Raw genomic sequence first — 23,276 nt, forward strand, 5'->3', positions numbered from 1 at the left:
AAAAGATCTCCATCTCGGTTTGGGGTCCACAAAATAAGGACAGGAAGTGCCCAAACCTTCATCACTTCTTCACCCTATACATACAAGTACTGTCAATCCACCTCTAAAAGGCTTAGGGAAACCCACCTGGCAAATAGGCTTTTTAATACAAACTTGGTGATGGCCCTCTAAGCCCATTCCTCCAAGAAGGCATTAATAAGATCACTGGTGCTCTCTAAGAAGGGAGGGCAGACAATTACAGTGCTGTTTTCAGCGTGGACCAAAGAACACTTCCTTTCCCGGTTGGTTTCTCTCCGAGATAAAATCCAAAGCCCCAAACCCACAAGGACAACGTGGCACAAGGGCTCTCCGGAGAGGAGAGCCAGGCGCTGATGCTGAGCTCCTGGGCAGCCTTGGCAGAAGCTCAGGGCCCTTTCCCAAACCAAACACAGGCTTGCCCACCAGCATCGTGCCCTGACTGATGGGTTTACTGCCAGGCCAAGACCGCACTTTCCTCCCACCTCTCCGTGGCTCCCCCAGCCCCTTTCTCCTCATTTCTGCTCTACCTGCAGGCACCTCACCATTTCCAGCCCCTGTTGCCCCCACAGGGCAGCCCTCGGCTCAGGAAAACAAGCGCAAAGCTGCTGCGTTCAGACCCACGTGTGTGCTGCTGGCACACAGCTCACGGGCTGCTCTGGCAAACCCGACAGCGTACGAGAAACAAAGCTCTTTCCTGCTGTGAAGTTTCAAAACAATCCGGCAGGCTTTCTGCATGCCCTGGATGATGCGAGGAAAGAGCCGGCACTACGCGAGCTGCGAGGGATGAATGAGCACGGCTCCACGCAGCGCCCGTGGCAGAAAACCATATCCTGCAGGGAGGCCAGGGCTGTCTCCTTCGAGATATCCCCGTGGGGAGGTGAAAGGGAGAAACTCACCTAGCGAGGCGTTCACAAGGATGCTCACCTGGATGTGCCAGTGCACTGTGGTGACAAAGGATGGCAAAGGAAGACAGAAGACATCGGGTGTTGCTTGGCCAGAATGAGCACCAGAATGACTAAGTCCTTCTCTCTGGCCAGCCTGAACCCTTACAGCACCATGACTGGTTATTTGGGAAGCAGGCTGGGTGAGGTAAGGGGACAGAAGTTACTGGGAAGGGGAGCTGTGAGGTGAGGGAAGCAGGACAGATGCAGGTCTGCTGGGGGCCAGCAGCTTGGCCACAAGATCACCCAGAAATTGAGGCTTCACAGACTCTCTGGGGTCCTGTAAGACACAGAGCCACATGTTCACAGCATGGGCTTCACGACCATTTCTGCCTGGCTTCCCTCTCTCTGAGGACTTCTGACCTGGAGGCACCCAAAGACTCCACAACCATTTTCCTCCTTTCTGCTGCACGCACGCTGCTACCCAGGAGAGCATCAGCAGAGCTGGGGATGAAGGGCTGTGTGCATTGTTCCTTCACATGGACAGCCCACCCAAACAGCATAAATCTGACCAGGACTGCATGGGAATTTAACACCAACCAGCCTAGGAAGGTGAGGCAGCCTCCAAGGAGCAGCGAGACTGAACGTGGTTGTACCACACCTCTCAGCCCACAGGGAAGGAGCGCACAAGCCCCTAGGCAGGAGCAGCGCCGGCTTTCGCAGCACCATCAGCTGCAGCAGTGGGCAAGACACACAGCTCCTGCCAAAACAGAGGTGCTGGCTTCACCTCAGGACCTATTCCTTCACTGATATTGCTGGAAACTCCTCTACCAGCATCGATGCACAATGAGACAGACAAGGGTGATGGCAGGTGAGCCTGAGCTGCTGGCACCAAAGCAGTGCTAGGAGGCACCGCGGTCCTGCCGCAGCGGCTGCTCAGGTCACGCCTGGGTAGCACACCAGCTCTGAAGGGGAAGGCAAAGGAAGGCAGCAGGACATGGAATAAGGCCTGGAAGCTCTGATTCTGGTGCAGCAGGGGCAGGATTGCTGCCGGGTTGGGGGCATTCAGGTGCTCAGTTCCTCACCGCTTTACTCCCACACCCGGCTCCTCACCACGCTCCTGGCCCAGGTGATGCTCACAAACACAAAGACAGCCCTGGAATACTTCCCCCGTGCAGACAAGGAGCTACTCCCATCACAGAAAGCCTGATTTCAGTGTGTGTGTGTGTGTGTGCGCATGAATGCACAAGGTAAGGACTATAAATAGAAGTACCCTATTTTCATGCACCCAGTCAGCAGGTACAGAACCGGCGTAAACAGTGATTCAGCAGCAGCCCGCGTGATGCACAGGGCTGGCCCTCCCTCTGCCTCCCTGCTTGCAGCCCTTCCCTCCCCAGCTTGCTCCTGCGCTTCAGCAGCTGCGATGCCAGCCCCACGGTGACACCCCGACCTCAGGGCAGGACGATGTGGGGGTGCTGAGCCCCCTCCAGGGAACGCCGACATCTGCAGAGCATCTCCACGTACAGCGGTTATCGCATCCATACATGACCCTAATTAAGTGTTTTGCTATGAAAATAGCTGCGTAATTCCCATTTCTGCTATTTTTTCCTTTCAGCTTGTGAGCCTCGTATCTACAAATCTTAGTCATCCATGCTGGGAAAAAAAAAAAGAAGAGGCATGATGTATAATCACAGCGTATGCTTGCCATCCCTGGTGCAAAGCAGTGCTGCGACTCCACAAACACCATTGACAAATTGCACAGGACAACACCAAGGACATTTTCCAAGTCCTGTGAGATTTGCTACATAAACAGCTATGACCTTGTACACATGGTTTCAACAAAGAAGAGTTGTTATGTGTTTTTTTTTGTTTGTTTTTGTTTTTGTTTTTTTTTTTAACTGATTCACACCCCCAACTTTTTCATTAATGTTTCCTGAGCGGCAGACACATGACACGGAGAAAGACCAAAGAGCAGGAATACCAGCTTTCATTTACCTTACATTTTCTAAAACTGCAACTTAGCTTCACGAGCAGAGGGTGAGGAAACATTTCACAGCCTTCCCACCACTTGAGCTCTTTCATTCAACCTCCCAAAGTCAAAGGGAAGAGCAGCTTCCGAAGCACAAACCCACTCTGCATGAGCGATTCCTCCCTGCAGCTCTCCAAGTCTTGGGACCAATGCTCTCTTTTTGTTTTCAACAAGCTGTGCTCTGGCTCCAGGCTCTGCCTCCCCAGGGCACGAGGGGCAGTGGGAAAACCTTCAGCCCCACTATTTAGTGATGCTCAGCTGCCTGTGGCCGTGCCCTGCTCAGCACAGCATCACTGCCCCATCCCAGCCCCTGGCTTACCCTACCTGGGGCACCCACGGGATGGGAACACTACAAGTGCACGACCTCTTTAGATTAAAATCAGGGGGTTATCACTGCGGCTGCAAGTCTCTGAGTCTTTTTTCTGTTTGAGGGGTGAGAGCCCTGAGCACAAACAGGTTCTCCATGGGGACAAGTGCTGCAAGCCTTTGAACACACGATAAACCCATCGGAAGGCTTTCCTGCACAACTCCGACCGGCTACCACGCAATTTCTAGCGAGCTTAATTGACTGGGAAGAATTAAAGCACCCAAAGGATTTCAACTTAATCTCAGACTGGATTGAAGTCCCCTCTAGCCTCACCTTGCCGCGCTCTGAAGTCTGAGTGATTTGCATTTGGACATCTAATTGCAGCGCGCGTTGCTGGCTGACAGGCCCTGATCTCAACACCCCGGCCGTGCCTCCCTTCCCCAAGCAAGTATTTATTGCAAGGTTCACCTTGGAGATAGGTCATGGCATTGCAATGCGAGTGATCGGAGCGGTGAAAAAATAAGTAAAAGGAGATTCTGCCTAGGTAAAAAATAAAAAATAATCCAAAGGCACATCTGTCCTCCTGAGCCAGAGCAAGGAAAGATTACGACCATTATTATGACTATTAGCGTGAGGGTTACGCAGCAAATGAAACAATTGGTTAAAGGAGAAAAAAAAACCCTCAGTGTCATCTTTCATCATTAAATTTTCATGGAAAAAACACCGCGATTTGCTTAGTCTGAACGTACACAAAATGTAAGGAGACCGTCTGACATCACCGAGGCACAACAGCACAAGACAAATGGAGATGATTTGCCACACTACTGGAGCAGCTGTAACTCCCTCCCAGACCCGCAGTAATAAAACCAGAGGACACAGAAATAGCAAGCCATCTGCTTCTGGCTGGCCACTGAGTCTCAGTTGATGGGCTCTTGCTCTTCTCCTGCTCACACGGGTTCAAAGGGCCTTTTGGAGCAGGAGCCTCGCTCTGCAGCCTCTCAGCAGTGCAAAAGCAGGTGGGGTGCTCTGCAGGCTGGCTGGGAGCAGGGAGGGGTGCGTGGGACAGCTCAGGACCCTTGTTTGTCACCCCCAGGACACACACAGCACCCCCAAGTCAAGGGACCGGGGCACCAGGACCTGTCCTTCACACCTTGCTGCCACCTCCCCTCCCGCTGCCTTTCATCTCAGCCAGGGCTCGCGTAGCTGCAAGGTCCGTGCGAAGCCCCACGTGTGTAAATGAAACACCGGCTCCTTTTATCACCGAGGGTGTACAACTTGTCAGCATGAATTATGCAGGGCTATTAACTGCCTTCGCAATAAGCAGCGGCGGAGGCTGCTGGGAGGACAGACACAGGACAGACGGACACAGGAGGGGCAGCCCGTGGACGTTCGGTGCCTGAACCACGGCTCTGGGCCCAGCCCCAGTGCTCCTGGTGACCCCCACACCCTGCACTGACCAATTAACATGGCAGCTCATCAGCTCTCACCATCTCCCAGCCCTCGAAACCCTGCAGACACACCTAAGTGATGCAGAAGCTGTCGGGGCCCATGGTACAGCCAGCCCAGTGCGTTCCCAGTTGTGTCCTCACCCATACTGGTGTCCAACTGGTGCCAAAAACTGCCAGCCGGGCACCTCGGGGGTGCTGGGCAGGGGCTGCAGCGAGGGTCCACATCCCTGCCGAGCTGCAGGCTGGTGACCCAAGGCTGGCATCACTCTTAATAGATGTGCTGGACATGAAGTACCTACAGGCTGCGAGAGCTTGGGATACAATCCCGTATGAAATATTAATCTCTGCAGTCAATATGAATGCTATTAGGATGGAGTGGCTGGGCTGAACGCAGCTAGGAAGCGTTTAGGAGCAAAACAGGTGCCTAGCGGGGAGGCACAGACTGGTATTAAGGCCGGTTTCATTTCTTGTGTATATCAGGGACTTGGGAGAGCAAACATCAAACACCCTGATCACATTTACCGATGATTCAGAGCTGTGTGGGCTCCTCGATACACAAGAGGAGGGCAATAAAGTCCCGGACAACTGTGAGCAAGCAGGCACCTCGGGGGATAATTAAATTAATTCAAGCTATGGAAATGCCACACAACGAGGCTGAAACATAAAGCAAATAACATTGGGGAGGACTTTGCACTCGCAGACCACACCAGACAAAGCCAGGCACTGCCTGCTCCCCGTTACACAAAGCGTGCCCCGTGCTGCACAAGCACAAAGCCCCCCCTGCAGCGGCCTTCTGGGGGAGAAACATTAGGGACAACCCACAGCAGCCTGGGGAGGCTGGTGAGGGTTTGTGCCGTGCACGGGGCCCCTACCAGGAGACAGCCCCAACAGAGCATCTGGAGCAGCAGCATGAGAAAGGACACGGGGGAACAAGGGAGAAGTGGCAGAGCTGCACGAGGCCCCGGAGGCGAGGAGAAGATGCTCGATGTGATGAGGTTGAGGAAGGGAGCCAAAGGAGGAATAAATAGAGCTAATGAGAAAACGAGGCACGAGCACGCAGGAACCTTTCACACGCTGCTCCACAGCAATAAAAAGGCAATTAGAGTTCCGAGATGCGGGGAGGGTAATTGCACGCACTAAAAATAGGTGGTGGGAAAACTGTCCCACTCAGCGGGGCCTGACTCACATTTGGGGTGACTTCTGCACAGACAGGAATATTCTGGTGTGAGACACGCTGAGAGAGGAGAGTTTACAGGGAAATGTGATTACAGAAGGAATTTCTATCACACATCTCTGCGTGAAACAAGCACCGAGTGCGAGCTTTGCAACGGAGGCTCCGGAGGTCTGAGCCTGAGGAACTCCAAATAAAAGTTCAGCAGCAGAGATGCAAAACAACCTTAGGAAAGACCATCCATTTTACGCCAGCCAGCAACCTGCAAGCCTCCAGAGTCTGGGCAGCAGCTGCCACTCATGCATGGAGAGAGAAATGTCCTGAGCACGCTGCCCTCCAGCACCCAAGGAGAGCTGGGCTGGAGCAAAGGCACCGAAGTGCCCAGCCTGCCCCACGTGCAGTGTGGGGTGCTGGGGAAGAGGGAGCACCCCACGAGAGCCCCACTGAAGGCAGCAGCAGCCCCCTTGCAGCACTGTGACCAACACTTCTGAGAGCAGAAGGCAGCACTGAAGGCCAGGGAAGGTGCCAACGCACAGACACTGTGCCGGGAAGAAGCCTGGCCCATGTAAACCAGGAGTGCACGATCGATCTGGGTGTTTGTAGGACAGCAGCTCAGCCTGGGAGAGGTGTGTAATCCTCTCCTTTTCTCTCTGGAGACAGCTGGAGGCCAGAAGAGGACAACTGAGGAGCGCAAGGCACAGCTGTGACCCCAGGTGACTTCACAGCCCCTCCGACATCGGAGCTCCTCTCCATCCCAGGCCGCCTCCACCATTCCCAGACCTGAGCACCCAGGACTAAAGCCCACCCCGTGGCGGGGAGGGGGTAGGCAGGCTGCCACGTCCCAGCCCTCCCCAGCTCCCCTCTCCTTCCCGCGGAGCTCAGGCATCGATTCCCACCCGGGAGCCTCACGAACACCAAGTCTCCGCAGCCCGAACTCCAGCTAGGTCTTGGCTCAGCACCAAACCGAGCCCTTGCAGCTCTGCCAGCTGCACGTCCCCAGATAACAGCAGCAGATGGCCCCTGCCCGGGGGTCCTGCTGGCAGAGGGTGGGTGGGCTGCGGTGCTGGGGGCTCGGCGCTGCCTTTTGTGGCACGGAGCAGGCGCCGCCGGCGGGTCACGCAGCCCGGCCCGTGGCTGGAGCAGCGCTCGCTGTGTCCTTCCTTCATCCTTGCATCGTCACCGTGCAGGTAGCGAGGCAGCTGGCTCCTGCTGCGTCACCCCATTAGCTTCCTTCCGAGGCAGTGATGAGTCTGTAATCTCTGATTACAAGGGTGGGAGCAGTCAGCTAAGATGGAAGGTAAAGCTCGAGGTCTAGACGATAAATGCGAGCTCCACGCTCGCAATGCACAAACCATTTGTGCCCTCTTGGTACCAGAAAAGGACATTTAGCATCTTGGGGAAATTTCTCTTTTGCTCCATTTTCACCGCGTGATGCCCGCGTCACCTCCCAGCGCCTAAACCCTCTGGTACCCGGGTGCAAGAGCAGCAAACCTGCTGCCTGCTCACCTCTCCATAGTACAGAGGCAACCAAAACGCCTTTGGCCAGCTGCTGGGACCGTGCCTGGCCACTTGCACTATGGAAAATTCCCTGGGGAAGGGAGATTCCTACAGGAGCCAGCATGCCTTGTACACCTAGTTGATTGCAAACCAAATCAACATCCGCACTTACTACCAGCTTACAGATCTGTGGGCTCCCAGTGCCATCCTCTCCAGCCCAGTGCGCACTCAGGATCGAATTCTGAAGCTACAGCAGCCAAAACTAAGGCAGCAGTACAGACAGCCAGGGACTGGGTGCATTTCAATAAGCCATTTCTTAACTAATAGCTTTGCAGGCTGCTTCTTTACTGCCAAGAATTTAACCAAGTTCTGCCCCAAGATCCTCTCCCAGGCAGAAGGAAAACAGCCCGGGATGGGCTTGCAGGGATGGGGTCACTCTGCTCCATGCCTGTTCAGGACCAGATCCAAGTCAGACCCAGCAACAGGTGATGCCTGCCCTAAATCATCGAGTAAATCCCACATGGAAAGGGAGCAGAGGTGGAAACAGGAATCTAACTACTGCAGGCTGCAGTACCATAAGATAAACGCTGCAAAAAATAAAAAAGCAACACCCTTTGGACTCAGAAAATAACCCCCAAATGTGACTGAATCCAGGTTTTATTCAATTTCCTCACCAGACGCCAACATCTGGGTGTGCCAGCCCAATTACACAGCTCAGGTGCAGTCTGTAACGATGGGTCATGACTGCCTGAGCTGATGCCCTCTTGCAGGGGTCCCTGTATTCATCACACTCCTCAAGTCCAGGCTCTCACCCTTACTCTGAGCTGGGCAGGCTTTGAAGGATGATGCCTGAACGCTGCGCAGCTTACCCCAAGCTGAATAAACATTTACACGACATTTTGACTCAGGTGTTTAAATTCTAGAAAAGGTCTAACAGTTTATCAGCCTGAATCACAGGCAAATAATGCAAAAATATTGTCACTAAAAGCACCTTTTCAAACAACGAGTGCGCACACATCAAGCCCACAGACTGCGCTTGGACACGGCTTTAAGAATTATGTCCCCCCAATCCAGAAGAAAAGGCAGTCAGAGCAGCCTGAGCATCCCATCCCCACAAACAGCTGTATTGATTATCACACTGTATAGATCAGACTTGGCATATTAATCACGTTTACATAATTAAGTGGGATGTTTGCCTTGTACCCCCCCGGACTAACGCACCGGCAGGAGCTAGCAGGGCTTTGTGTGCATTGCATGTACCAGCGTGGCAATGGCTGGGTTCCTACTGCTACACCGCACTGCAAAACAAATTAAATACTTCTTCAGCTAACAAAAAATTACCCAGGGGAATGACTTGCTGACCGCTTCCCGCTTAGGTGAACTGCGAGCCAGTGACTCATAACTCATCAGGAGGAATTAGGAGTTGTGCACAAGGCAAAGTGCTTCGGGGAGAGCGTCTAGACTACGCAAAGCGGGGCCATAAATTATACTTTTTGCAAGCGACGGGCTTTAGCAGAGGTTGCATCTGCATGATCTGATGAGTCTTCCCCACTGCTAGTTCACAACATCTCTGGCCTGAGAGGTGCCACCCACAGTAACTGAATCATTGGTCCAGATCAGGAGCTGCAAAGTTTTACAACAAGGACCGAGCTTACAGCCTATTTAATTACCTGCTTCCCGATTCAATAAGCTGCAAGTATATAAATAGCCCAGCTATGACAAATATTTAATATCTGCTGGAATTAAATTAAGATAAGGCACTGGCAAAATAAACGATAAGTGTTTTAACTGAAAATAACCATTTTCTGGGGATTCCAGACAACTCACTGAACACGGCGGTCATGTTCTGTCCTCTGTGCTGTAGCTCGGATGAGCCGTACCTCCTTCCCCAGGGAAAAAGCTCCCTGGGCAGCAGCAAAAGGCTTGTTCTCACCGCAGGACCAGCACAGATCTGCCCTGGGACCGACCCTCCCCGAGCCCAGCCACTCACCCAGCTCTCACCGCTGGTGGCCGTGGCCACACTGAGCCAGCTGGGGACAGCCCCAGGGAGGTTTCTGTGGGCACAGAGCGGACTGTGACCTTGCTGCACCGTGGTGAGCCCTCCTGCAGCTACCGAGCTGCACGTGGGGTTCAGCTCGCGCTTGAGACCCACATCTCCTCCTTCAGCAGCACCAGAGAGCAGCCAAGGAACAGAATAAAAACAATCCCATCGCCTGCTTTCCTCTCCTGGCCTGAGGAGCTGAGAAACACACAGCCCCGAGGGCTTCTTGGGGCCAGGAGAGCAGAATTTGCCCATAATATCACGGGTCCTCCAACAAGTCCCAACGCCACCTGAGCCACAGTCAGTCCCAGAAGAACATGCCAGTGGTTTTAAGAGAGAACTTGTGGAAATATAGTTTGAAAGTAGCAGCTCAGCCCTGGGTAGTGAAGAAATACGGGATTAATTGGAAGGCTGTTAGCTTTACCACGTTCCGAACTGCTGTAGCACCTGCACCCATGCCAAAATGGCAGAAATGTTGTATTTCAGGATGCTTTGTAACTGATTTAACAGAGTTTCTGATCCCGCACACCTGCTCTGCATTAAGCGTGGTGCTTAAATCAATCACCATTCAGCAAAGCACAGGCTTAAGCCCTTCGCTGAATTTGACCAGAGAATTTTGCTAATGCACCCGACGTCACCCCGCAGGCTTACACAAGGGCCCAAATCCCAAGCTTCTCCCAGGGCTGGCTCCAGCAACCCGCAGCGAAGCTGGACTTTCCCCTCCTGGTCACCCTCCCTCCTTTCATGTGGCAGAAAGTGGTGCTGGAAAAGCAAGGGCAACCACAGCTAGCGTGCTCTCCAGGTTTCATCACCTACCCAGTCCTCCACACCACCCCTTCCCAAGACACGTGCTCACAGGGACGCTGACATCCTGGAGCTGATCTCTCAGGTGATGCCACCTGGAAGGCACAGACACCCACCCCTGGGGGGCACCTCACAGCCCTCCTGCCCCAGCAGCATCCAGCACAGCCTGTGCCTGCCTGCCAGCAGGGCTTTCCTGGCAAAAATAGGCTTTCCTGCCCGCTGCCAAACCCTCCATGCTGGGGTACTTCTTTGCCGATCTCCCTGCTTTCGCCCAGCCTCAGGGACTGGCATCTTGCAGACCACTGTCTGCCTGCCAAGCGTGCTCGGAATTCGTAAGTGGCTTAAAAAAGAAATCTAGGAGGGAAGTAAGACAGCAGAGGCAGGTATCTAACAAGCCTTCTTCCTCAGGAAGTGAGGTGAGTGAGCTGTAAATACCAAAACGTACAGGTAGACATCACAGATGTGCAGTTACTGAAGTGAAGCCTTTCCACCCAAACACCACGGTAAATCTGTAGCAGAGGTGTAAGCTTGAATGTGCTGATGTAAAGAACACTTTTTTACAGCATTTCTGAAATTTCTGGCGTGTCAGGATCAGGAAAAATACCAGCCCCGAGCGGCAAGAGCTTGAATTGTTCTTGGAATTTGAAACAGAGTTCGACACGACTGTGCAGTGCTGTTGCGCCCATGTGCAGCACCCCCAGCTAAGCTGCCCATTCACACATTCCCACTCTTCCCTTCGCTCTCGCATATGTTAAAACTTATCAGATGGCACGCAATTATCTCTCTGCTGTGCCCCTACCCCGAGTGCACACCTCGCTTCATCCCAAGGCGCTGATGAGCGCGGGGGAACAGCAGGCTGCCTGCTCCAGCCACCGCGCATCGCGCAGCACCTGCGGCACAACCCAGCGCCCTCATCCCCATCGCTGAGGCAATCACAGAGAATTAAACAAGGATGCAGAAACAGACTTGGCAGGGTGTGCTTCTCAGGCCTCAAATTCCTTCCGTCAGGTTTATCACCCCTCTGTCAGGGGGAAACTGAGGCAACAGCTCCCACCGGGGCACGGCCAAAGCTCTGCTGTCACACATGTTCTCTCCGAGAACCAAAACCTATTTGCTCCACCCTGATGAGTCTTGAAGCATCTGGTGTTTTCATCACCACGGAAAACACATCAATTCATGGAGTTCCTATAAAGATTATTAAATCCAGCAGAGCCTTGGTGACAATATCTCTGTGCCCATGAGGACGCAAAACCCAGAGGCACCGCACTTGGGTCTCCCGCACGCCAGGAAAGAAAGGGTGGGCTTTCCCACAGTGATCCGAGAGGAAAGAAGTGATCACGTGCAGTCCAACAACATGCTCTGGCAGGGCTTTAATTGACTTTAACAGGAGCTTAGGCTGAGGGAAACAGGCAAGGATTTACTCCCAGGAACCTCTGTGACAACTGAGCATGGGAATATACAGATGAAGAAAACCCAGAGTGAATTCACCTTTAAAAGGGTGAATTCAATTTGACACGTTGTCAGGTTACATTTAGCTTTCCCAATTCCATTTCACTGCTAACTTTGTGGGGAGACGCTAACCCCCGAGAGACACCTATTTTAGCTGTTTGTATAAACAAGCCAGGCATATTTCCCAACATTACTCATTTCACACAGAAGGGATTATTTTCTCCCCAGGTCCTGTGCAACTTCCCCATTCCCTCGAGTGCTGCTGCCAGTTTATCGTTGTTCTCTTTACTCCTCATTTCTTTGTTTCACCTGCAGTTTGCTGCCTCCTTTTCTTGTCCTCCCCCTGTCTCCAGTACCTGGATTTCATGGGCCATAAATCGCCCTTCTTCCCAGCCACCCATCTCCAGAACACGCAGATGCTGCCTGTGCCTTTGGAAAAACTCCCTTCTGTTCTGTTTGTTTGCTTGAATTCCTTCAAAACAAGGAATTATGTAAATTCCCTTAGCTTTTCCTAACACGAGTAAGTTTCAGAGGGAACAAAAGCCAAGATGACTTTGAAAATCCACAGTCTGATAAAAAGGTTTGTAGGTGAACAATGTATAAAAAGCAACTCTCCAAAGCCTCAGCCATGAACTTCACTCTCACAAAAGCAGACTGTTCATCCTTCCAGCTACAGCAGATTGTCCTACATTGCCTTTAAACCGCGCGCAGAATTGATGCACTTTCCTACCTCCGTATGTTGCAATGACTAATAATAGTCCCGTGGTGTAGCAGAACTGAATGAACGCCGTTTGCAGCAGTACATCCAGGAGCCTTCCTGGCTTATAAAGGTCATTTGTGAACAAAGAACGGTACCGAGGCTAAAATCGCCATCTGCGAAACTCAACTAAAACCAGGGGAAAACAGCAGCCGGCCATCCCAGAGAGCCACGTCCCACCACGGACCTACCCCGAGTGCCACAGGGAGCGAGTTGGCTGCGTTTGGCTGATGTGTGCCTACGTCCCTGTGCTGGAGGGACTGGATTTCTGCTCCGGGCCACCAGCTCGTGCCTTGGCAGAGGGCAGGCAGCCCGGTGCTGAACCCAGCATCACCGCAGCACCCTGGCAAGGTGCTGCTCCCCTGCCCGTGTCTGGAGCAGCTCGTGCCGTGCCCAGGTGATGCATCTGGGAGGAAGAGCGAGGAGCGTGTCAGCCCTTTCGTGGCAAAGCACCTCTGCCATGTTCTGCAGGGGAACTGGGGGAGCTCGCTGTGCGCTAACATTTGGGAGAAGTTGGAAGGAGGCTCGGCAACTCCCTAAGCCAGCGCTGGCACTCCCGGCGAAGCGAACTTTGCAGCGAGCGTGAAGTTGCAAACTCCCTGAGCAGGAGGACAGAGCGCACGCCTGCTGCTTCCCAGCAGCACAACCCAAACAGCCAAAATCCCAAACTTCCCCGATGCCGACCTTGCATAACCGGGCGCGACGATGCCCCACGCCAGCCCCGGCTCCTCCTGGGTGGCAGCACGGCGAGGAGCGAGGCCGTGCACAGGGCTGGGGCCGCTGCTGCAACCCCTGCGGTGCGGGGCCAAGGTGCCCTGAGCCCAGGTTGCCCTTGGGGTGCCCGGCGAGCGGCAACCGAGCAGGAGGAGAGGCTGGGGAGTGGGTGGGCGAGCGTGCGAGCGAGAGGGCAGCGCGGGGAGATGGCAGGGGAGCAGGAGGGCAGGTTGGCGGGGTGCTGGATGGGGATGGGGCAGTGGGGACAGACACAGGGACAGCAGGGGAAGGTGAGGGGGTGGCGGCGGTACCTTCTGTTGCCGGCGGGCCATGTCGGTGGGCTGCTTGGCGTTGAAGGGGTAGGCGATGCAGCGCATGACGAAGACGTAGAGCTGCAGCTTCCTCTTCCTCTCCTCCTCCTCGCGCTGCAGCCGCTCCAGCTCGTCCTTCTCCTTCTCGCTGGCCACCGAGGGGCTGGGGCTGGCGGGCCGAGCCGCGCCGCCAGCTCGCCCGCCCGGCTGCAGCCCACCGCTGCCGCTGCTTCCTCCACCTCCTCCTCCTCCACCACCACCTCCACCACCACCACCACCTCCTCCTCCACCTCCACCACCACCTCCTCCACCACCACCACCTCCTCCTCCGGGGCCAGGGCCCTCTCCGGGGCGGCTTGGGGAGAGCCGGGCGGCGGCGGCGGGCGCCAGCGCCTCCTTGCCGCTCTCCTCCTCCACCAGCTCCTCCGACTCCTCCTCGCTGGAAGACGGGTCCAGCATCGCGGCGGCCGGGCCGGGGCTGAGCCGCGCTGCCGGGGCTGCCGGGGCTGGGCTGGGCTCGGCTCCGCTCGGCTCTGCCCGGCTCCGCTCGCCGCCGCCGCCGCGCCCGCGCCCGCGCGCGCGCCCCCGCGCCGCGCGGCCCCGCCCTCGCCCCGCCCCGCGAGGCCCCGCCCAACGCGCGCGCCCCCGGCCGGGCGCTGGCCGCGGTGCTGCACGGCGGGAAAGCGGGCGCGCCCTCGGCCCCGCTGCGCATGCCCGCTGGGGGCCGCCGCCGCCGCCATGGCGGGCGCCTCAGGAGGGTTGGGAAGGGACATGGGGAGGGGGGGGGGGGTTGTGTCCACACAGCGCTGTCCCCGAGCACCCCCCCGGCGCCGCTGAAAACCTGAATGTTGCTAATAAATATTTCACCTCAGTCACTAAGGAGTGACTCTAATGTGTTCCGTGTGCTGATTTTGGGGTATTTCCAGGTCGGATTGGGGCTTCGTTCCTGTGTACGTGGTGTATTTGTGGTGGGTGGGTGGCTGTTTGCAAGGTTTCTTTCTGCTTCATTGGTAGAAGTGCTGTAAACGTCAAAATACCATCGCCTGTTTGGTGTGTTGACAAACCTTTTTATTTTCATTTTTTTCCATTTTTCAGAGGGGTTGAGTGCCGATTCCTGGCGGTGGGGCACAAGGCAAGGGTTGGGTGCTGCCAGAGGCCACCTTTTGGGATTTTCACATCATCTGGGCTCTCATGGCACCCTGATGACAAGCCTGGCATCACAAAAGAGTCCAGAAAAACTTCCACAGTTCTTTTAGGGCCCCGTGCTCCCAAAAGAGGCTAACGCAATGATGGCAGCCACAGCGATGATGGGAACCTCTCAAGGATCTCCTCAGCAAAGTTCCCTCTCCCCCTCTCTTTTTAAAATTATGCTGTTTTTACATTATTCATCGAAAAACCTCATTGCCCTGAGTCCACTTGTGCCAGCTGTGAAGGCAGAAAAAATAGAATAAATTACACCAGCGTCTATAATGGTATTATCTATACATAATCCCCCAAGAAGCCTTTGGGATTTTCTGGAAATAAATGCTGTTTATCGTATTGGAGAATGGAGAAATTTCTTTCTTTCTCTCTCCCATAGATGTTTGAAAGCTACATCTCTCTGTCCTCCCCGTCCCAGACGTGACAGCAATAAAACTCTCTGCGATGATCAGAAGAAAATTGAGCCATTTTTTTATGAAAGGTTTTCTTTCAGCAGTGATTGCTCCGAACTGGTTCAGTGGTTGGAAGTGCTACAGATAAGCCTGCAGAGGTGGATTCGCTGGGAAAGAAAATAAATAATTAAAAAAAAGCAGCTGGGGATGACAGAAGCAACTTTTGCTGGTAGGAACATCACAGACATTGCGTGTCTATCTATAGAGACAGATTGACTTCTCTGACAGATTGTCAGAAAAGATTTCTTAAATTAATTGATGCAAAATAGATACACACAATCACCCAAAAAAAAAAAAAAAAGTGTTCTTCTTTAGGAGCTTTCAGAAATATATTTATCCTTCAGTGGGTGAGATTCTGGAGAATTTTGAGCTTGGATGTGCTTGACAGGGCCTGACTAGACGTTCAGGCAAGGATTAAGTGAGTTCATCAGGAAGCGCTGCTGGTCCGGAGGAGCAGGGACACCTCCTCCTCAGAGCGAGATGCCTTCTCTCTCCTGATATCACACAGCCACCTTTTCCTGGTTGTTATGTCTGAACATACAGCTACAACATCCATGATTTTTCTTGAATAAAGAAAAGAACAGTCAGAAACTCTCAGGCCTGTTGCTTTCTGTTTCCAGATGCACACTTTAAGAAACATTAAAAACACAAGCGTCATGCAAATCCTGAATTTTTCATCAAGAAACAAGGCACAAAAGATGGCTGGGTGAGCCAGCCCAGCAGCCTCACAGCAGCACGAGTGCCCTGCATGACGTGGGAAGGGAGGCAGCACGGGTGGAGCCGTGCAAATTGTGTGTGTGCACCTTCCAGCGGTAATATTTCATCGTGGGTAATTGTGCAATCACCTATAATGAGTGGGTAAATGTAGACAAATGGAAGCATTAGCTAAGTCATTTTTGATATCATATCGGTGTGCATTTCTGTTTGCCCAGGATACTGTTTGGGTTAAAAGGATGCAGAATGCTGGGCGGTTCCTTTTCAAGGTGCAACAGAGCTGCAAAACCCACGGCCCTTTCTGGCTTAGCACTTTGGAGCAGCCTCCAGGAGGCTTCAAGATGTGCCCCCACCTATTTGTTCCTAGCATCATGAATTAATTGCTTCTTCTAAAACACTTTCCAGAATAATTACCTAATGAGTTCCAAAGTATCTGCATTTCCAACTCACTTGTTCCAGTAAGAGGAAAGGTACGCTGTGTGGGATTACTTGACCTCTGTGCCAGCTTGTATGGCAAAAAAGGAGCAGCACATGCCCATGTGCTTGGGAGCACTTGCACCATCCCTCTCACCTCTTCCTGGCTGGACACCGAGAGACAGAGATCTCAGGTGGCCTCTGATGTTGGAAGCAGCACAGGTTGAAGAATATTCAAAGTATTTCCTGAAATGTTTCAAATTTATTTCCATTTCGTACAGTGTCAAATGGAAGAGCCTGCTGCTATTAGAAGAAATCGCTGCCGTAATATTCGTATCCCTCTCCATTATTGCCATTAGACAGGGGAAATCAGTGTAAGTAATGATTTGTGGAAATGACTCTAAAGAAAAGCAGAGCTGAAGCTGAGGCCACAGCTTTGGAAACAAAGTGCCCGTGCACGAGGCACCGGAGCAGCGCTGCCTCTGCAAGCAGGCTGGCAGGACCGAATGGTGTGGAAGAAACCCTCAGAAAGAGTAAACTCCATTTATAGCAGCCGTTTGGGAGAGCTTAACTGAATAGCTCCCACAGGGAGGCTCACATTTGCATGAAAAACAAACAAACCCGCGCTCCTTTTATTAATCCTGGTTAAAGGCCTCAACTGGAATATTTACGGCAGCTGGGAGCAGTTAGTGCCTTTGTAAAACCTGCACGTGGCAGTGGCAGCGAGTCACAGATATGGCCTGGAAGGGAAAAGAGAGGAAGGCGAATGTGCTGTTTAGCCTCACCTGAGCTCCCCCTTGGCCACGTGAAGCCCCTCGCACTGCACATTGCTGTGGGATTGGGAAAGTCCTGGGGGTGCTCGCCACTTCTCCCAGCCCAGCCACCTAATGCACCCCCCACCCCTGCCCTTAGCCTGGCTCTGGTTTTGGTTAAACCCAGAGGAAGCTTTGCCCTATGCCAGCAGTTTGCTGGCAGCTGATCTGAAAATGCTGGAGCGTGCACAGTGTCCTCAGCTGGGATTCACCCTTGTCTGGAGACGAGCTGGGGGAGCTGCCCTGCAGGCTGTGCAGCTCCTGATTTCGGGTGGTGGAGACACAGGCATGGTGCTGCCCAGTGCCAGCCGCCGAGCAATCAGCCGTTGCCTGCTGGCTGCTCCTCCCCGCACGTCGAGAAGTCAAACATCTGCGAGCATTTGTTCCTCTGGCTGCTACCACAACCCCGGACCTTTGGCACCGTGCCGCCGAAATGTGAAATAAATGTTTGCTCAGCTGTACCTCTCATCTTGGAACTGCAACTTTGCAAAACAAGTCTGGATTTTGTACAGTAGCAGGCAACATGGGAAGGCAAACAAAGAGCCAAAACAGGTGGCAAAGAATCCGCTTAAATCCAGAAAGATCTTCCAGTTTGTACAAAGGAGAAATTTCAGCAGTGACTGAAAGAGGGGCTGCTGAGGGCCAGCCACGCTTTCGCTGTGCAACAAGTAGTAAATGATGCCTCCTCCCTGGGAGTCACTGTCATCTCCCTGGACACACGTGGTGAGGGACCGGACGGTTTGCACCCTGCAGGCTGTCCTGGTTTCAGATAGATTAAAGAGCAGGTGTCACGGTGCTGAATAACAGGCAGGTTCGAGCAGCGCGCCCGTGCTTTTAGGCATAAGCAGAGCCTGCTCTGTGACTGCAGAGTGCCACTGTGAAACGGTGCTGCTCAGCAATAACCCCAATTTACCGAAGGGAAATAGAGATCCTGGTGTGTCCGAGGCTCCATGCAACGTTTCACGGTCTCCTAAAATAGAGCAGCAAACAATCCCCGTTTCTTGGTAACACCGGGATATAGATCGCTGCGTCTTCCGAGCAGAAGGGCTTAAAGCCCTCCCCGCCCATCCACGCGCGCTCAGCTAATATTTGCACTGGGCTGCTGGCTGCCTCAGCAGCACGCGAGGAGCGGGGAGGGCTGCTGGCCTTGCTCAACCCCTCAGCAACGTGGTGGGGGACGTGGGACGGGGAAGGTGGCGGAGGAGACCCAGAGACCCAGCAGCAGCAGTGGCACCCCCGGCTTTTGCACCGGCCACAGCTGCGGCTCAGCGTTTCTCCCGCTGCTGCGTTTGCTCAGCTGCCTCCCTGCACAGATAGTTACAGCCAAGGGCTCGCTGATTTACAGCTCAGGCAATAAATGTTGCTTCCTTCAGCAAGCTGCTGTCTCAAAGGTCGGGCTCCGTCTCCTTCCCGGTGTGCCCAGGTGGCCAGCAGGGGAGCAGGGCAGTGACACCTCCTTCACCGCAGCCAGCCCGCCGGCCCCCTGCGCTGGAGGGGGACCTCGGGGACAGAGCTCGTGGCTCTAGGTGGCCAGGGAACAGCCACTACAAGCCACCTGCCCCCGATTTCTGGTCTAGCTGATGCCAAACGCCTGCAACATGCCTGCAGCCCGAAAGCACTTGAGTGACATCATAAATCTCCCTTGCAAAGCCTCTGGCTGCGAGGCCGGGCAGCAGCACGGCTTGGCGATGCTATTTCCTACGATAAGGAGGCAGAGGAGGTTATCTGCAGCCTGCTCCGCCAGGGAGGGGAGGTGGCGTGCCCCGCGCCGCACACTGCCAGAAATCTGGGGCTTGCAATGAGGTCACCTCCTAATCTATTTCTGGGTAGCGTGTTGGAAGATGCTTTGGGAAAGCATGTCAGTCTCTCCAAAATGCCTGCTGAGCTGCTGTTTTCCCTTGCCTCTCCCCACTGAGACCTCCCCCTTGGTGGGTGCTGCGTGCTGCTCTCTAGCCCCGAGGAGCATCTGCAAGGACATGAGAGCTCCCACAGCAGGCAGAGGCAGAAGCAGCTGCATGTGCTGAGGTAGGAGTGCTTGTTCCACTGTGGGACTGCGTTTGGAGGCGCCGTGGCTGCTGCTGTGCGAGTGCTGGTGGCTGCTCCCCAGAGGCAGCGATGCTGCTGCCCCGTCCTGTGCCTTCCGCTGGCCTGCAGGAAGGGGCAGCCAGGGCAGCAAGCACACCCTCACATGAGGAATAAAAAAGACGATGGCTTTCATTCCTCCTGTGCCTGAAGGCTCGCAAGGATCCGCCTGCTGGGTTTCTCCCAGGCACCGGGTTTTGCTCTGAGGTGCTGGGAGAGCAAACAGTGCAGGGAGGGAGGGGATGGAGCGTGAGGAGAGGCACGTCAGGGCTGAGGAGAAGAGGTTCTCTGATAGCACGAGGCACGAGGTAGGGAAGTTTGGCCGCCGCACGGTGGGAAATGTGCTGCATGCCCTGGCCCCCTGCCCCAGTGCTGCCCCGCCGGGATGCAGTGGATCCAAGGTGCTTAGCCCTGGCACTGGCTCGGGTCTTTGCAGCCTCTTCATAGGGTTTGTTACAGCAGGTGTTACAATAAATAACACCAAATTAGCCTCAGCCAGCAGGCTCTGAGCGAGGGCAGACCAGCTGTCTGCGGCCACTCGGCAAAATCCACAAGCGAGCCGTTCATCTCCGCTCCCTGGCCAGACTGGCAGCATCACGTCCGTGGTGGGTTCGGCACCGAAATCCTTTCCAAACACCAGCGAGAGGATCGTAGCAATATTTTGCTGCCCAATCAGCGCTGGCTCCCAGCTTTCCAGTCGGCTATAATTAAAAACGACCGAGTCTTATTGCAGGAGGAGGAACAAGGAGCTCTATTAAATGCACCCTACTCTGCTAGCCCAGAGCCTGGAAATAATTGCAGCTGAGCTATTCCAGCACGCACAGGGCTCCTACAAAACCCGGCGTGGATCGCTGCTGCCATGCAGTGCCTGACTGCGATCCCCAGGGTCGCTGCAAGGTGTGTTTTTTAACTATTTTTTAACTTTCTCAGGGTAGTTTTTCCACCGCTCCTCGCATTTCAGGAAAGCACCTGGAGAAGGTGGTAATCGATCTGGAGCAGTTATGCTCCAGCTGAGTGATTGCTTCTCTGAACATCCATCCTCCCACTGCTGGGGAAATAACTTGTAATTTCTGCTAGGCTTTGAAGTGCCTTTATTCTGGAAAGGCTGATTTTACTGGTCTGCAACGGATCACTAAAAACTTCCTGCTAGTGCGTTCCCCCCCTCTTCCCCCCAGTAATTACGAACATTTGAATTTCCCTTTGCACAAGCCACTTCCTCGGGTTTACAGACCTGACGAGATGGGGTTCCTCTGGGGACACGGATCTCGCCTCTTATTAAACAGCACACTCGTAATGAATGCCTCAGAGCCGCCACTTTTAAATAAACGCATTACCGCTTCGGCAAAATCTACGTGAATTAATATGTAATATCAGTAAGTAGGGCGCTCGGGCGGTATTTTAGGCCCACAATAAATATTTAATGATTTTCTGCTCCAAACTTAGTGTGAAAGTGATGTAAACGTGCGGCATGCTCCCTGCTTACACATCAACAACTGGATACAAGCGCCAGCCGGCTGCTCGCACGCGGCACGGAGACACCGCTGGTGCATGGCCATGGCTCACAGCACTCGGAAATTTCTCTGCTATTCCTTCAGCAAGGGCTCAGGCGGGCAAGCAGACTCGGTGCGGTTCACAAGGACTTTGCTGTTGCCATCAGGCAGGGCGCGAGTAACATCCAGCGCCTTCGTGCCCCATCCAGGAGCTCGGCTGGGGCTGGCTGGAGCCAAGGAGATTGTAGAGGGGAGTTCTTCCAGCTGTGAGTTCACACACCTCGAGAGGGGCTGTTTCGCCTCTCCTCTGCTTATTTTGGGAGTGCTGGTCCCACAAATACACACTGAGAGGAGAGCACGTGGGTCGCCTCTGGAGCCGCTTAGCAATTGCTCACTTTGGCTGAGTTTCCCTGCAGGACTTCCCCGGTGACATCTCCAGGGGATCATTTTTTGGTTATTCACATGTGGACAACTCACCAGGGGGGAGCCCTCCCTCTGTCCTGCAGGCCCCGCAGCCCCTGCTCAGTCCTCCAGCCTGCACATTTCCGCGACAAGTCCCAGCCACGGGCAGGTTTTTAGGGATGAGCTCAGAAAGGCAGCGCTGGGGAATGTCAGTCTGAGAAAGCCCTCGGCAGTGGTGGCACTGGTAGGGGCTGCTGCGTGCGGGGGCCCTGTGGCAACGTTGGAAATTCAGTGTCGAGCCATGTTGGACTTTTTCCTCTCCATTTGCTGCAGGCAGACAGCTGTGATGGGGGCTGCCACCTCCAGAGCAGCATCTCCTAAAGCCCAGCTCTCTCTTGACACCTCACCCACCCCACTGAGGGCTCTGGCTTCCCAGACAGGGAAAATGAAAAAGCTCTGTCCGATTAAATATCCCTTTGGAGCCCCCTGCCCTGAGCTGGGGATGTGCTCACTGGGATGGGAAGCCGCTGATCCAGGCTCGTGGGGAGACACAGCCCAAGGCAGAGCCCTGGTGACACTGCAGACTGATAGCTGCTGAAGTTGGCACGGAGAAAGTGGATCCTGTGAGCAACGAGGTGCAGGGCTTCACAGCCTGCGTGCTGGCTGTGCTTGCTCTGCACATTTTACAGGCTGCTAAAACACATGCTGGATGATTTTGTCTCTTAAGAGCACATTAATAGGGGGAAATATTTCACTTTATGCCATGAAAATCTTCTTTAAGAGTTTGATTCCACTTTGATTCTCTAATTTGCTGACAGAAAGGGTGCTGAGCTGCACGGATTTCAGCCTTCTGAGTAATTTGACATCCCCGTACATGATATCACACAGCAGCAGCAACAGGACTGCGAGTTCTGATCTAAGTTTTTTAAGCATTGACTTGGATCTCTTCCAAGTGTTTGTGCAGTGTTGGCACTTCCCATTACTTCCCAGATATTCTTGTTGTGAGCAGTACCTTCCAGGTTAGATGCAAAATTCTCTCCTTTGGTAAGAAATGTGATGCTAAGCTGATGCCAAGCACTGTGTATACACGTACACATGCACATAAACGAGTATTTCTACATGTAAGTGGTGGTTAAGAGGGTAAAAATAGCAAGCGATCCTAGGAGACTACTAATTTTAAATAACTTACATCCTACTTCTAAATAATGCGAGCGGTCAGATTGCTTAACCAAAGCCGTTCTCCTGGGCATTGGTTTCTGGGTTCACGGGAGCATCTTGCTGCTGTGCCCTTGGGTGGTGCTCTGAACTGCATGCTGCTTGCAGAGGTATTACACAGAAACAGAAAAGACCACATTTATCAGCAAATAAAGCTCCAACAGGCAGTCAAAACCATAGAGCATTTATTTTTTTCATATTGCAGACATTCTGAGTTGCTTCTACCACTATCTGTGGCCAGGGCATGGCATGTCCTACACAAAAATCCCATTTCAGCAGGTGGTACGCAGCAGCTGGTCTGTGATACTAGCAAAAAAAAAAAAAAAAAAAAAAAAAAAAAAAAAAAAAAAGCCTTAGCATCAAACAGATGCAGCAGCTCTGCTCTCCCAGGGATAACACACTTCTCCCCACCTGGTATTGCCCCAGGGACCACACATTTTGGGTGTGGGGTCACCCAGATGCCCACCAGCTCCCCACCAGTCTCAGTGGGAGTTTCCCCACCTGGACCCTCTCTGCCCTCTGCGTATCAATCACTCAGTCACAGCTTTAGGACACGTCCCGAATTTCAGCAGCAGTTTCGCAGAGCCGGGCTTCATTTCTCCATCAGGATCATGCCTACCGAGACAGAGTTTATTTCCTCTAAGCAGCAGGTTTCGGAGAGGGGGGCTGCGAGGCTGTTTGAACACTCCCTGCTTTATTGGCCTCTCCGGCATAATCCCTGGCAAGCTGATTTACTGCAACCATTTTATCGCGTGTAGAGCAGAGGGACTGGGCCTGTATGCCTCCCCTGGCAGCTCTTCAGGCTGCACAGGTAGCAGAGAATGGCTCCAGTAGCTCTGCGTTATCCCAGTGCAGCTGGGGGAGGGAAGGAGGAACTGGGAACATGGTTCTGGGGTGGGCTGGGAGTGAGTTGGAGACACGCCAGCACCCTGAGCAGCCTGGCTCCATCAGCACTGGGTCTGCTGGGGAGTTCTGCTCCCTCAGAGCCTCTCTGGTGCCTCCTCACCAGGCTCTCAAAGGGGCTGGTGGTGACTGGGGACCTTGGGGACTGTGCTGTGCATGCTCCGT

General features: G+C 53.7%; 1 protein-coding gene across 3 annotated transcripts in view; it reads right to left on the minus strand.

Moving 5' to 3' along the window:
- The window catches only part of CADPS (calcium dependent secretion activator), a gene marked incomplete at both ends in the record, with an annotated part of 194,308 nt that extends 180,422 nt beyond the window's left edge, over positions 1-13,886 (minus strand). For all 3 annotated transcript variants that reach the window (XM_084292522.1, XM_084292520.1, XM_084292521.1), the window contains one exon: positions 13,428-13,886. In XM_084292522.1, coding sequence (XP_084148648.1) covers positions 13,428-13,886 — 459 coding nt within the window. The remainder of the gene's footprint in view (positions 1-13,427) is intronic.
- Positions 13,887-23,276: the final 9,390 nt, after the last annotated feature.

This window comes from Netta rufina, assembly GCF_964035555.1.
Source record: "Netta rufina genome assembly, chromosome: 10".
Lineage (NCBI taxonomy): Eukaryota > Metazoa > Chordata > Aves > Anseriformes > Anatidae > Netta > Netta rufina.